The sequence below is a fragment of the Eubalaena glacialis genome, chromosome 9, assembly GCF_028564815.1.
Source record: "Eubalaena glacialis isolate mEubGla1 chromosome 9, mEubGla1.1.hap2.+ XY, whole genome shotgun sequence".
NCBI classification, from domain to species: Eukaryota; Metazoa; Chordata; class Mammalia; order Artiodactyla; family Balaenidae; genus Eubalaena; species Eubalaena glacialis.
The window spans coordinates 5829688-5844668 of record NC_083724.1 but is presented as its reverse complement, the minus strand read 5'-3'; the positions used below and the strand labels follow the sequence as shown (position 1 = coordinate 5844668).

General features: G+C 48.3%; 1 protein-coding gene and 1 long non-coding RNA gene across 3 annotated transcripts in view; both read left to right on the top strand.

Annotated features, from left to right (window-relative positions):
* Positions 1–3312: 3312 nt before the first annotated feature.
* Positions 3313–5764, top strand: LOC133097679 (uncharacterized). 2 transcript variants are annotated; one of them, XR_009702050.1, is made up of 3 exons: positions 3313–3459; positions 5060–5138; positions 5524–5764. It is a non-coding gene; the product is annotated as an uncharacterized LOC133097679 (long non-coding RNA). The 2 variants fall into 2 exon arrangements; XR_009702051.1 differs by lacking the exon at positions 3313–3459 and adding an exon at positions 4355–4424.
* A 409-nt stretch (positions 5765–6173) lies between these two features.
* PRRT1B (proline rich transmembrane protein 1B) overlaps positions 6174–14981 on the top strand; it is a 45052-nt gene continuing 36244 nt past the window's right edge. Inside the window, exons 1-3 of the mRNA XM_061199160.1 lie at positions 6174–6219; positions 6312–6529; positions 7235–7259. Coding sequence (XP_061055143.1) covers positions 6174–6219; positions 6312–6529; positions 7235–7259 — 289 coding nt within the window. The remainder of the gene's footprint in view (positions 6220–6311; positions 6530–7234; positions 7260–14981) is intronic.

Here is a 14981-nt window from a genome sequence, read left to right as displayed (position 1 = left end):
TATTTGATGACGTTGAAATATGATGCAGGAGAGACTAATGTGCAGACATCAGGCGAAGTCACTGTTTATGTAACTTCAGAGGCCTTAACCCACCTCAGGAAGGGTTACAGGACGGTTCTTCTGATCGGGGGGAGAGGGTACAAGGGAACTTGGGCCTCCTGAGCCCTGTGGACCTGGACAGAGGGAAGCTGAGGAAGGAGCGGCTGGATGGGCATGAGAAAGCCACCCCCTACCTGAGAGGAACTTACACAGAAGCTCAAAACAGGGAGGGCCGTTCACACGTTCACCACGGGGGAGGCAAAGTTTAGGCACTTGACTCTGGGTTTAGAGTTGGGTTCAAACCTTGCCTCCGCCGAGTGACCTCGGGCAGTGATGTGGTCATGGTGTTTCCTTACTTCCCAGGTGTTATGGGGGAAGTGTTATGACTTCGTGAAATTAACATGTGTGAGTGGAGCTTGAGGAATCTGATGGCGGGCAGAGGTTCAACAACAGACCACAAGAGAAACTGAAGTAGAGAAGTTTATTACTCACAGGTCTTGGAGGAGGTACACGGCATGCCTCAAGGGGCCACACAGGAGGTCAAGGCAGAGTGCAGACAGAGAGGCAGGCCCTGGGGCATATTCCTTTATCAGGGTCTGTGGGTAGAGTGCTTTGGGGTTCCCAGGCTAGGGCTGGATTGGTTAATTCAAGCCGAAAGAGTGGGGTTTTGGTAAGGTCCACAGGGGTCTTACCTCAGGGGCGGATAAGGCATACAGGCAGGGGAGACAGCCGATCACAGGAGCGTATGTTGGCTGGTGGCTCCACAGGCTGCTGTCTAGGGCGTGCGCGTGTATGAAGGGACCTACTGTCAGTGTGAGGCCTCTGCAGGCCGCTTAGCCAAACAAACGATGCCAGGGCAGCAGTACCATGGGGTAGCTTAGCTAAACTCTCAACAGGGAAATACCACAGTGAGGCTTCCATGCCAGAAGGCACACAAAGGGCCTGGTGTAAGGCCTGGCCCAGAGCGGGTGCGGGGTGCCTGTTATGTGTTTTCTTCATTTGTGTATTTGTCTATTTGGCATCCATGCCTCACGGGGCCAATTATATTAACTATATTTTCTTATTTTCTGTGTTCTTTTCTTTTTTAATGCTGACACTTTTTTCTGGGGGTGGGCCATGCCACGCAGCTTACGGGATCTCAGTTCCCCCACCAGGGATTGAACCCGGGCCCTCGGCAGTGAAAGCGCGGAGTCCTAACCACTGGACCACCAGGGAATTCCCGTTATTTTTTGTATTCTTGATGCTCTGGCATCTGGGGGCTTCCCCCCCAAGGCTAGCCACTTCTTGGGGATAGCAAAGGGAGCCCATCTTTCCCATGCGCACCAGCCAATCCCCAACCCCCTCTCATCTAACCGTACACGCTCCCACCAGGCCCCAGGCCCAGACACCCTCCTAGACCCTTCACTCCACCCTAGGCCTGTCTATGACTCTTCCCACCATCCCTTCCCCAAGGATGCTCCAGCCCCTCCCCAGCTGGACCAGGCTAGCCCCTGTCAGTGTTCTCTGCAGCCCCGGAAAGCATGGAACACAGCTGCAATTATGTAGCAGATTCTGCAATCATGGGCTTGATGTTTGTCCCTAGAGCTGAGCCCTATGAGGGCAGGGCGGTGGCTGGCTTGTGCTGCCGAATCTCTCTGCCACGCACAGGAAGCAGCTATCGTTGCTGAATGAGCAATGGGGTTGAGACTCATAGGTTTGGCTTTCTCAGAACCAGGTGAGGCAGAACGCTGGGATTCTCGGCTCCCATCTTTACCATCCCCCCACCAGGTCAAGTTCACAGGAGCACAGGAAACACAGCTTTCCAACATGGCCCTCCTCCCCCAATCCCCTTAGCCAGCCCCACCACCTGCAAAAATGTCAGTTCATTCCCCTCAGGTCTTATAAGCTTTTGTTTGAACACAAGCTGGCGCTCAGCACTTAAAGAGTTGACCAGGTGTCCGTCGTTTTAAGAGTGTTTATTGCCATTTTCCCAATCACAGGTGTAACCCATGCTCATCGCAGAAAATGCATACGCACAAACACACACACAAATAAAACTAAAATCAGCCATAACCCCTCACCCAGGGAAAACCGTGGTTTTGTATTCTGGTGTTTGCTTTTCTGGTCTGATATGGCCATGGCTAGATAGTGCAAAGTTAAACAAGGTTTGGTTACATATCTTGAATAGCAGTAAAGCCTCACACAATCCGTCAAAAGGGCAGAAATAGCAGGAGTAAACCCACGAATTACCAAAGTGGCAATTAGTAAAAGTCGATTGTGCAAAAGACAGTTCTTGAACCAAGCGCTCTCAAAACATGGAATAAGCCTCAGGGTACGTTGTTATAAAGCAGCTCGTATAGTGCGGAGGCAGTGACTGTTTATTCTTCACCATGATTGGTTATAATATTAGGATTTTCTTAAATGATAGGGAATTGGTTACCTCATACCAATTTCGGGAAACAGTTTCAGTTGTGCTTATGATTTCCAGAGGCAGAAGGAAGGAATGACCCCAGTCAAGTTACTCTTGCAAAATAAGCTAAATTAAACTTTATGTGTACAGGTAAACTGTCACCGAACCAAACCGCGGTCTGTTTGCCTGCGCACAGCAAAGCCAATCTACTGACACTGGGTTGCGGTGAAGGAAAATACAGCGTTTACTGCAGGTGCCAAGCAAGGAGTCCAGGACAGCTAGTGCTTAAAAGGCCCAAACTCTCCACTGGCTTTCAGGGAAGGTTTTTAAAGCAGGGTGAGGGAGGGGGGCTGTGGGGTGTGTGATCAGCTGGTGGACATTCTTCTGATGGGTTGGTGGTGAGGTCATCAGGAGTCAACATCATCAGCCTTCTGGTTCCAACCAGTCTGGGGTCTACGTGCTTGTGGGCAGCATGCAGTTAACTTCTTCCACCTGGTCAGGGTTTCAGTATCTGCAAAACAGCTCAAAGGACGTGGCTCAGAATATTAACTGTAGCCCTTGAGGAGGAACTAAAGGTCCTTGACTTTGTTTAATGGCTAAACTATTATTTTGTTCTGCTCGACTGTTTTCCTTTCTGCATTTTCTCACTTCTCTGATTAAATTTGCTCTTTGGAACTTGGGGAAGGCCTAGGAAGCTAACGTTTTTCTACAGCCAAGACGCAGGTGGAGGACATGGCGGGGTTAGGGTGGGGGGGGGGTCCTTCTTTGGGAAGGCCCCGTAGGGTCCTGCTCGGTTACAAAACTGGTTTTGTCTGCTCAGGCAACTTTCAAGGCTGGTCTTCGTTTGTTTTTTATTTTAACAAACCCATTTTCCTGATGGGGAAATTGAGGAGCAGAGAGATTACATGGCTCGCCCAAGGCTTGCGGCTGCAAATGGACCTCCAGTCAAGATAGCTGAGCTAGCGTGTTTGCACAGATACAAGCTCCAGACACGGAGGGGTACATCATCATCCCGTTCCAAGACAAGAAAGGTAAATATGGTATCCAGGCCCTTGAGAGAAGGTCCTCGTTGCTGAGTGCCCATAAAGGAGCCGGGAGCAGATTGTGCCGTGGGGGGCGGGAGTCAAAGCCACAGCCCCATGCATAGCAGCAGGGTTCTGGAACTGGCCCTCTGCATTCCGCGGGAGCCTGAAAGGGTCTGTGCTTTTGTGAAACTGAAGCAAACTGCTACCCCAATGGCTCTGAGTAGAGTCCTCTCCCAGAAAGTGGAACGCTGGGCCTGACAGCACGTGGGCCACCTACATGGTGCAGAAACCCCAAGTGGAGAAATAAAAGATGGTCCACAGCCAGTGACTTCCTTAGAAGCCACCATAGAAGTCACCTGCCTCATACCCCAGGGCACATGTGCGGTACACACAGGGTGCCTTTAGAAGTTAACTCCTGCCGACCATGAAATCATGATGCTGCTGAAGGCCACGAGGAAACCCCCCTACTGTGCAGCAGTCAGCAGGTGTGGCAAATGGGCCGAATCGCATCTAAGAAACTACAGTGATTTGAAAAGGATTTAAAACCAGGTCTATAAAAGTGTTTGAAAACATGGCAACTAAATGCAACACATAATCCTGGACTGGATTCTGTCCTGGCAAAAAATGCGCTGGAAAAGGCATTGTTGGCTCATTTGTCCCATTCTTGCAACTTGTCTCTGAGCTTGAAATTATTTTCCAAGAAAAAGTTTTAAAAACCTTTGAAGAGAAAGCACATGGAATAGAGTGCATCACCACAGAAAAGACATTATGAAAAACATGCAGATTTTAAAAGAACCAAATGAAAATTCTAACCGTGAAAAGTAAAGACATCAAGATGTTTTGCAGAGCTCCCCCCACCCAGCTGTGGTTTATCTGAGGTTTTTCTCTCCTGTGATTGAATGTATGGATTCTTGGAAGGGATATACAACATCAGAGCTTCAAAATACCTGCATCACCTCTGTTTCCTCATGGTTACTTTTCCCATTTGTTTATTTCTGTCTCTTTCAATGAGATTCTTTCTTCCCATCTAAGGTGGATGGTCCCTGTCCCTGTTGATATTTTAGAGCAGGGGACTCGAAAGATGGTTAGAAGTTCTGAGTGTGTGGGTGAGGTTTGGCTGGGTACATTCATTGAGGAAACCCTGATATTTCTATACGTCTGTTGGTCTTTTCTCTGGGGCTGGTCATAATCCCAGGAGAGAATTCTTCCAGTCTTCTGTCGCAAGGATGAAGGCCTGACTGCTGGCTTCCTGTGAGCACAGAAAATGAGCACCACAGCAATTGTTTTAGAACTGAGACCAACAAAATATTCTTTTCAGGGAGGAGTATTTTGTCACTGACATTGTTTAGAATTACTGTCCCACGGTGATTAAAAGCAGAGCAGCTTTTAGCCAGTTTTATTATTGTCTTCAAACAATGCACCCCTTGTTGCCTGCACCCACCCAGGGTGGACCCCTTCCACCCTGCTGCCCATGGTGTGTAACCTCCTCCACCTCGGGCTCAGCTCTGGGTTGTTTCACTCTCTCTGGGTTAGCTTTTGCCTCTTCCGTCATCACCAAAGCCAGCTCCCTGCATTAAATGTCCCCTGTTTCTTTTAAATACTCCAGGTGGTTTCTGCTTTCCCAGCTGGATCCTGATTGCCCCAGAATCAAGTCTTGCTTTCGTGTCTGGAGACTCTCTCTCATGGTGGGTTGTTTGCCTGTGCGTTTTGCCTTTGGGGGTTGTGCACTTATCTTCAGGGGCGCTTCTTCTGTGGGAATCTTGTCATCTTGGATGGGGGTTGTCCCACCAGAGTAGTTTTGCTTGGGAGAAATCCCAGCGCTCTTTCCTGGAGCCACTTTTTTTTTTAATGTCAATTTTTTTAAAGTCGGGGTTTCTGGACCACAACAACGGGCTGAACTTGAACCCCAGACCCATGTGAGGAATAGGCCTGTGGTTACAACTCCCAGGGAGACTTTGTTTCCTCATCCAGAACCTACTCTGGGTCAGACCAGCTTCCTTGTCTCCTCTGTGAGCCATGGGCAGATTTTATTTTGTTCATCGCTCTTCATCCCAACTCCCTGCTTCGCAGACCCAAGGTTTCATCTCCTGTCCACATCTGGGTGCAAAGCTTAAGCCGAGACCAGCTTAAGAGACCACTAACCCACCACAGTGAACAGACAGCACCCGCCTCCATCCCCTCCAGGATGTGTCGGTGTCCGCTCTTCCTTGGTCCCTGGGGATCTCCCTTACTATCTTGGGAGCTCAGCCATGAATTTAAATTGCCGTCTGGCTTGCCTGCGTAGTCTAGCATTTCTCGGTGTTTGCAGTGAGACCTGCTTTGAGTTCTCCAGTCTGGTAAGTTTCAGGGACTAGAAGTCTCACACACACATTGTTTTAAAACCCAGAAGATTTCATATGACAATCTGTATTTCTGGCTTCTCTTGCTGGGCAAGATAAAAGGAAGGATTCGGCAACTCGGATCCCCAAGGCCTTTTCTGGCCACAGATCCATCCAGCCGTGCTCTCCGGCTTGCCCCAGTCTCCCCTAGCCCTTTCCCAGTTGGGCCTGGGCTGCTCCCCTCCTCCCACCCGCCTCCAACTCGGCTTCCTCCCCGGGGGGCCGCCGGGCGCGGGTCCTGCCGAGGCGGCCAGGCTGGCGGGCGCCCGCAGGTTCGGGCCCCAGCGCCAGGGCGCGCGTGGAGCCGCCTGTTGACACAGCCGCGGGCAATCCAGGCGGTCAATGATTAACCGGCCGCGCTGCCGGCACCAGGAAACCCGAGCCGCCCGTGAAAGCGGAGCCGGGCCCGACGGCGGCGGCGGGAGGCGCCGGGCGCGGGAGGCGTGCAGCCCAGCTGGTCTCGCCATGGACGCAGGTAAGGGCGGCGGGCCCGGTGCGCGCTCCCGGGGGTCCCGGCTCCTGGGGAAGGCGAGGGCGACCCCGCCCCGGCCCCCGAGGCTGGCCTGCCCTGGGACGCCTCTCCCTCCCACCCGGAACTGAGGGGCCCGGAGGCCGCTGCGGGGAGTTCGGGCACCTTGGCCGCAGCCCCCTCCGCCGGGGAGGGGCAGCCCTCGGCGCAGCCCCCGGGCGGGCAGCAGGTGCCCGGCAGTGGCGATGTGGGGGGCACGTTCCCCTCCCTCCCCCACGCCCCGTCCTTCCTCTAATGACTGTTCACCGGACAAAGGTGGTGAACGGGCTAGGCTGCAGTCCTTGGAGCGGGGAAGGGGGCCACCCTGGCAAGGGGGGCAGAGACAGGGCCAGGGAAGGAGAGAGCCGGGAAGAGATGGCAGGAGACCCCGCAGACTGAATCGGGGACCGAGAGAGGCGGGGCGGGGGCGGGGGGCGTGCTAGGTAGCTGGGCAGACGGGGTGCGGGGCGCGGGGAGGCTCAGCCCGGCGACTCCGGCGGCCAGCGGCGCAGCCAGCCCTGGGCGGGGCGGGGGGCGGTGAACCGAGACCCCGGCCTTGCCCTCGGGGGTCCCAGGCTGGCCGGGCAGGGGGTCGTGGTGACGGCGGCGGGACCCGGAGCCGCAGGCGGTGCGGAGTCCGCCTGACCCACCGCCCCCGCGAACCTGGGGCGGGGCGCACCTAGATTTCTTCTGCAAGGGTCTCCCGAGGGGCTGCTGCTGCGAATGGGGACCGGCCCCGCCTGACTTCATCTGCCGCCCGCACCCCGGGCCCTCGAGCACCTCCCACCAAGCTCCCGGCCCCCCTTTCCGGCTGGAATGTCCCGCCGAGGCTCGGGTGTCGAGAACCCGAGGCCACGGCCGGGCAGCCCCGCCAGCAAATTTATTTATTCTGCAGCCCTATCTCCGCGTCATCGGGCCAGGTATTTACCCAGGCGGCCCGGGTAGCTGCGGTTTTTGTTATGATAACTGGGGCAGGGGCTCGGCGTCTCCCCGGGGCACTCCCGTGCCAGCAACCGAGGGAGCGCCTCCTAGGCTCAGGTTACCTGCTGGGAGCCTCAGTTCTCTCACCTGTGAAACGGGATAATACGACACACCTGAGGCTGACCTGAGCTACTGTAAGGAAGCTCTCAGAACAGAGCCTGAGCATGTGTCCACTGTTATTATTTTTATCTTATTTTATTTTAATTAATTAATTTATTTTTGGCTGCCTTGAGTCTTCGTTGCTGCCCGCGGGCTTTCGCTAGAGCGGGGGCTACTCTTCGTTACGGTGCGCGGGCTTCTCATTGGGGTGGCTTCTCTTGCTGCGGAGCACGGGCTCTAGGCGCGCGGGCTTCAGTAGTTGTGGCACACGGGCTCAGTATTTGTGGCTTGCGGGCTCTAGAGCGTAGGCTCAGTAGTTGTGGCTCACGGGCTTAGTTGCTCCGCGGCCTGTGGGATATTCCCGGACCAGGGCTCGAACCCTTGCCCCCTGCATTGGCAGGGGGATTCTTAATTACTGCGCCACCAGGGAAGTCCCTGTTATTATTTTTAAATGATCGTTACTATTATTATCCTCATTTACAGATGAGGAAAGGGAGACATGCAGAGTTTGTCTCTAAGGTCGCAGAGCCAGCGTTCACAGGGTGGCAAAGCTGGCTTAGGGTTAATGCAGATGTCATGTCTGTTCCTCAGGGCCTGGCACCTGATAGATGCTTAAAAATGGTAGCTGCAGTTCCGAGCACTGTCACCGCTATTCACTTGGACATCTTAGCGGCAAAGCTTCATCCACTTAGCAGCCCCACAGGCACCTGACCCTGCTGAAATCATGGTATTTTTGTGGGGTTTGTGTAGAGAATTCTTTTTTTTTTTTTTAAGTATAGTTGATTTGAAGTATAGTTGATTTCCAGTGTTGTGTTAGTTTCAGGTGTACAGCAAAGTGATTCAGTTATGTATATATTCTTTTTCAGATTCTTTTCCATTATAGGTTATTATAAGATATTGAATATAGTTCCCTGTGCTCTACAGTAGCTCCTTGTTGTTTATCTATTTTATATATAGTAGTTTGTAGCTGTTAATCCCAAGCTCCTAATTTATCCCCCATCCCATTCCCCTTTGGTAACCATAAATTTGTTTTCTATGTCTGTGCGTCTGTTACTGTCTTGTAAATAAGTTCATTTGTATCAGTTTTTTAGATTCCACCTGTAAGTGATATCATATGATACTTGTCTTTCTCTGTCTGACTGACTTCACTTAGTATGATCATCTCTCGGTCCATCCAGAATTGTATTTCTGAGCCTAGAACACTAGTCCACAGGAGTTGCCCAGTGGAAACGTGTGGGATTGAATGGCTGGCGGCTGGGTGCCTCTGCCTAGCTGCATATTCAGAGGGTGGTTTGGGGGCTTTGTGTACCAAGGGTGGTGGATTTTGGCTGAGAGCTTCATAAGTAGGTCAGCAAGTGGCCTCTGGGCTTAGAGGAAGGCCCTCTAGCGTAGACAGCAAACACAACTTCTCATTTTCCCCACAATGTTCCTTTTGTTCTTGTTGCCTTATTTGAAAACTCCAGCCCTTGGCTGGGTGGGTGAGGTTGGGAGCTACCCTGGTGTCTCCCGCAGGGACATTTAGGCCACACCCACCCTCCAATAGATCAGCAACCCTGAAGACCCCCACGGAGGTCCTCTTGGAAGAGCCCAGCTCTCTGGATCAAACTCAGAAGTCATAAACCTTGCTGACGTTACGTGTGATCTCATTCCTCATTGGCTTTGATTTCCCCCACTTCTTACCGATTCCCCAAACTGGCCGGAACACCCTTCTAGTTTCTCATCTCCCAGCCGCTTCCTAACCTCAGATAACAGTAGCCAGGGTTAGTGGAGCGCCCAAGCACTGTACATGCATACACTCATTTCATCCCCACAATAACCCCGAGAAGTGGTGGTGTCCCCATTTTAAGGATGAGGAGACTGAGGAGGCACAGGGAAAGGAAGCAGCCTGGGCGGTCTTGCCCCTGAGCTCCAGCTCCTGATCATGACCCAGAACCTCAGCCCAGGGACTTCCCTGGTGGTCCAGTGGTTAGGACTTGGTGCTTTCACTGCTGGGGCCCCGGGTTCAATCCCTGGTCAGGGAACTAAGATCCCGCATGTCACGTGGCATGGCCAAAAAAAAAAAAAAAAAAAGAACCTCATCCCATATCCACCAGGCCAGCTCTGCCCTGGGCACTGAGTGGGGAGAGGAGAGATCTGATCTGCCTTGTTGCTCTTGTCAGCTCCCTTCCCCTCCTCCCCCCGGGAGGTGCCAGGCCCGGTGCACCGCCTCCGTACTGCCCAGGTCCGTCCGCTTGTCCATAGCCCTCTGGCTCTGGCCACTGCTGTGTCTCCCTTTATTCCGCCTTTGCCTCCTCTCCTCACTTCCAACGCTCCCAAAGGAAACTTTCTGCGTCAATTATCAGTTGGCTTTTGTTGCGGAACAAACCAACCCCAACCCGAGTGGCCTAAAACAACAGACATTTATTATTTCTCATGATTTTGCAGGTCGGGGCCAGCTCACTGGGGCTGGGTGGTCTGGGGATTGGTAAGCCATTGGCTGGGAGCCCCCATTCTCCTCCTTGGAGCTGATCCAGTGGGCTCCCTCACGGCAGTGACAGAAGGATTCCCAGAAGTGGGAGAGAGCAAGCCTGCAAGTGTTTTAAAACATTTTTTCTTTAAAGAACGTTTTAACTTTATTTGGGGTACAATTTAAAATGTACACTTTGATCAGTTTTGATGTATTACGCATCTGTCAAGCTATCACTACATCAAAGTAAGAATCTTCATCACCCCCAAAAGCTTCCTTGTGCCCTTGGTAATCCCTCCCTGCAACTATGGAATGGCTTCCTGTTCCTCTAAGAAGGCATATTCTAGGATTTTATATACATGAAATCATATAGCCTGGACCCTTTTTGACTGGCTGCTTTTCCTCAGTCTAATGATTTAGCGATCCATCCATGTGGGCTGCTGTGCGTATCCACAGTTCATTCCTTTTTACTGCTGAGTAGTTGTGACTGTTAAACAAATTATAGATGGTCCCCAACTTACGATGGTTCAACTTCTGATTTTTCGACTTTACAATGGTGCGAAGGTGATGTGCATTCGGTAGAAACCATATTTTCTGTTTTGAATTTTGATGTTTCCTGCCCTGGTGGCATGCAGTGGCACGATGCTGGGCAGTGCCAGGGCCTCTGCTCGCGGTCAGCCACGGGATCACGGGGGTAAACAACTGATACATTCTGTACCCATTCAGTCATTCTATTTTTCATTTTCAGTACAGTGTTCAATAAATGACATGAGAATACTCAACACTTTAGTATCATATAGGCTTTGTGTTAGATGATTTTGCCCAACTGTAGGCTAATGTAAGTGTTCTGAGCACATTTAAGGTAGGCTGGGCTAAGCTACGATGTTCCAGAGGTCAGGTGTACTAAATGCTATTTTGACTTACGATATTTTCAACTTTTAAAAAAAATTTATTCTCATTTATTTTTTTTTGGCTGCGTTGGGTCTTCGCTGCTGCGTGCAGGCTTTCTCTAGTTGTGGCGAGAGGGGGCTACTCTCCATTGTGGTGCGTGGGCTTCTCATTGCGGTGGCTTCTCTTGTTGCGGAGCACGGGCTCTAGGCATCCGGGCTTCATTAGTTGTGGCACGAGGGCTCAGTAGTTGTGGCTCGCGGGCTCTAGAGCGCAGGGTCAGTAGTTGTGGTGCACGGGCTTAGTTGCTCCGTGGCATGTGGGATCTTCCCGGACCAGTGCTCGAACCCGTGTCCCCTGCATTGGCAGGCGGATTCTTAACCACTGTGCCACGAGGAAAGCCCGATATTTTCAACTTTTGATGGGTTTCTCAGGAGGTAACTCCATTGTGAGTTGACGAAGATCTGTACCCTCAACACTTAGGTTTTAAACAGCCCCCATTTATTACTGCACAGCCTGGTGTGGCTGGACTGGGTGCCTGTGGCTTGAGTTTCTCCTGAAGTTGTAGCCAAGTCATCAGCCGGGATGCAGTCACCTCAAGACTCAGCAGAGGCTGAAGGGCTGCCTGCAAACGCACTCACCTGGTTGTTGGCAGGTTTCGGTGCCTCCTGGGTTGTTGGCTAGGGCCTCAGTGTCCTGTTGCGTCACGTGGGCCCCTCCCACCATGGTTCACTTCCTCCTGGAGTTGCCGGAGACAAAGAGAGAGCAATTGACAAGAAGCCATGATCTTTTTAAAACCCAATCTTGGGACTTCCCTGGTGGTGCAGTGGGTAAGCCTCCACACTCCCAACGCAGGGGGCCTGGGTTCGATCCCTGGTCAGGGAACTAGATCCAGCATGCGGCAACTGAGACCCGGCGAAGCCAAAATAAATAAATTAACGAATAAATAAATAAAATATTTTTTAAAAAAGCACCTAATCTCAGAAGTGACCCCATACCTGCTGCCATAGTCTCTTCATTAGAAGTCATGCAGGGAATTGCCTGGGGGTCCAGTGTTGGGACTCTGTGCTCTCACTGCCGAGGGTGCGGGTTCGATCCCTGGTCGGGGAACTGAGATCCCACAAGCCGAGCAACATGGCCAAAAAAAGAAAAGTCACGCAGTAAAAAAGTCATGCAGTCCGGGACACTCAAGGGGAGAGAATTACATGTCAGGAGGCAGGGATCATAGAGCTGCCTCTGCAGACGTATTCCAGTGTATGGATACAGCACAATTGCTTTATCCATTCATCTGGTTGTGGACTTTTTGGGTTGTTTCCAGTTTGGGTCTACTGCAAACAGAGTTTCTATACACATTTGTGTGGCTATATATTTTTATTTCCCTTGAGTAAACACCTAGGAGTGGAATAGCTGAATCTTATGGTATATGTATATTTAACTTCTTAAGAAATTGTCAAACTGTTTCCCAAAGTGGTTTACTATTTTATTTTCCTACTTGCAGTGTTTGTTTCCTGCTTCCATTGTTTTACATACTTACCAAAGCTTGCTAAGGTTAGGTTGGTTGGTTTTGTTTTTAATTTTAGCCGTTTTAATGGATGTGGAGTGATATCTCGTTTTAATTGGCATTTCTAATTTTGATGGCATTTCTGATGACAAAAGACATGGAGCATCTTTTTATGTGCTTATTGGCCATTTGAGTGTCTACTTTGGTGAAGTAGACAAATATTTCGTCCACTTTCTTATTGGGATATTTGACTTATTATTGAGTTTAAGAGTTCTTTATACAGTGTTGATACAACTCCTTTGTCTGATATATGTGTTATATTTTCTCCCACTCTGTGATGTGACTTTGTATTTCTTAGTGATGTCTTTTGAAGAAAGTTTTTTATTTTGAAGTCCAATATATGCATTTTTTCCTCTTATGGATCATGCTTTTGGTGTCATACATAGTATTTATTTATCTAGTCTAAGGTCACAAAGATATTCTCCTATATTTTTTCCAGAAGTTTTATAGTTTTAGGTGTTACATTTGGGTTTATGATGTATTTTAGTTAATTTCTGTGTATGTTGTGAGGAAAGAGTCAATATTCACTTTTTTCCCACAAAGATAGCCAGTTGCTCTTACACCAATTATTAAAAAGACTTTCCTTTCCCCATTGAATTGCCTTAGAACCTTTGGCAAAAATCAACTGACCAAATAGATATGTGCGTCTGTTTTGATACTCTACTATTTTAATGCTACATTGATGTATGTGTCTATCATTTCATTAATATGAACTGTCTCGTTTATTGTAGATTTATAGTAAATCTTGAAATCAGGTAAAGTCCTCCAATTTTGTTTTGTTTTGTTTTTTTAAAGAATGTCCTTTTTATTTATTTTTTTAAAAGCCAAGCATTTATTTTAATAAGCATGCATGGTTAATATTTTTAAAGTGAATTCAGTGCTTTACAACAGGTAGAAAACTTTCTGTTTAGACAGAAAACTTTCCTCAACTTCTTTACAGTTATTTCAAAAGGATTACATGAATTTATTATACTCTGTCCTGTGTTTCATCCTCTTAGTATTACGATAATGCTAATATTTTATGCTAATTCTTACTGAACTTCAATAATCTACGTCATACTTGAAAGGTTAGAATTATACCTTCTGGAAATCTTCAAATAGTTACAATCACTGAGAACATTTACTCTATTCTCACATGTCCATTTTAAGAAGAATTTTAAGGAAAAAAAAGTCTTCCCCACTAATCCCTCCATTCCTCACACCATCATATATAACATATTTTTTCACCTGCTTGGAATCGAGAATTACGTGGTCAACCCCAAATCCTTCCTACCTAAAATGCTCTTTCATCCTTTAAAGAGTTTTTTGTTTATTTTTTTAAACCTTTATTTTTTTTGGCCGCGCTGTGCAGCTTGCGGTATCTCAGTTTCCCAGCCAGGGATCAAATCCGTGTCCTTGGCAGGGAACTCCCCAGATATTTTTTCCTTGTGATGAGAACTCCCAGGATCCTCTCTCTTAACAACTTTCATATGTAACATTCAGCAGTGTTAATTTATCATGTTGTACATTACATCCCTAGTACCCATCTTATAACTGGAAATATTTTTATAATTATAATTTTATCTTATAACTGGAAATTTGTACTTTTTAAAAAAATTTTTGGCTGTGCAGCTTGTGGGATCTTAGTTCCCCAACGAAGGATCCAACCCACGCCCTCGGCAGTGAAAGCACGGAGCCCTAACCATTGGACTGCCAGGGAATTCCCTGTTTTTAAATTTTTTAAGCCATTAAAAAAAATTGAAGTATAGTTAAATTACAATGTTGTGTTAGTTTCAAGTGTACAGCAAAGTGATATATATATATATATATATATATATATATATATATATACCCTTTTTCAGATTCTTTTCAATTATAGGTTATTACCAGATATTGAATATAGTTCCCTGTGCTGTACAGTAGGATCTTGTTGTTTATCTCTTTTATATATAGTATTATAGTTTGTATCTGCTAATCCCAAACTCCTTATTTATCCCTCCCTCCCCCCTTTCCCCTTTGGTAACCATAAGTTTGTTTTCTGTGTATGTGTCTGTTTCTGTTTTGTAAATAAGTTCCTTTGTATAATATTTTAGATTCTGCATATAAGAAATATCATCTGATGTTTGTCTTTCTCTGTCTGACTTACCTCACTTAGTATGATCATCTCTAGGTCCATACATGTTGCAGCAAATGGCATTATTTCATTCTGTCTCTCTTTTTTATTTGGCTGAGTAGTATTCCATTGTGTGTGTGTGTGTATTACACATACATACATATATGTACACACACACACACACACATATATATATATATATATATATATATACACCACATCTTATTTAACATTGACTTTTTTTTTTTTCTTTTCTGGCTGCGTTGGGTCTTTGTTGCTGCGCGCGGGCTTTCTCTAGTTGTGGCGAGTGGGGGCTACTCTTCGTTGCGGTGCGTGGGCTTCTCATTGCGGTGCCTTCTCTTGCTGCGGAGCATGGGCTCTAGGTGCCCGGGCTTTGCCAATTTTATCTGGTATTAAAAGAGCCACTCCAGCCTTTTTTGCTTACTGTTTATTTGGCATATCTTTTTCCACCCATTTACTTTCAGCTCTCTGTATCTTTATATTTAAAGTTTATCTATTGTAGGTTGCTTGTAAGTCTTGGTTTTTATTCATTATGTCAATCTGCATTTTAACTG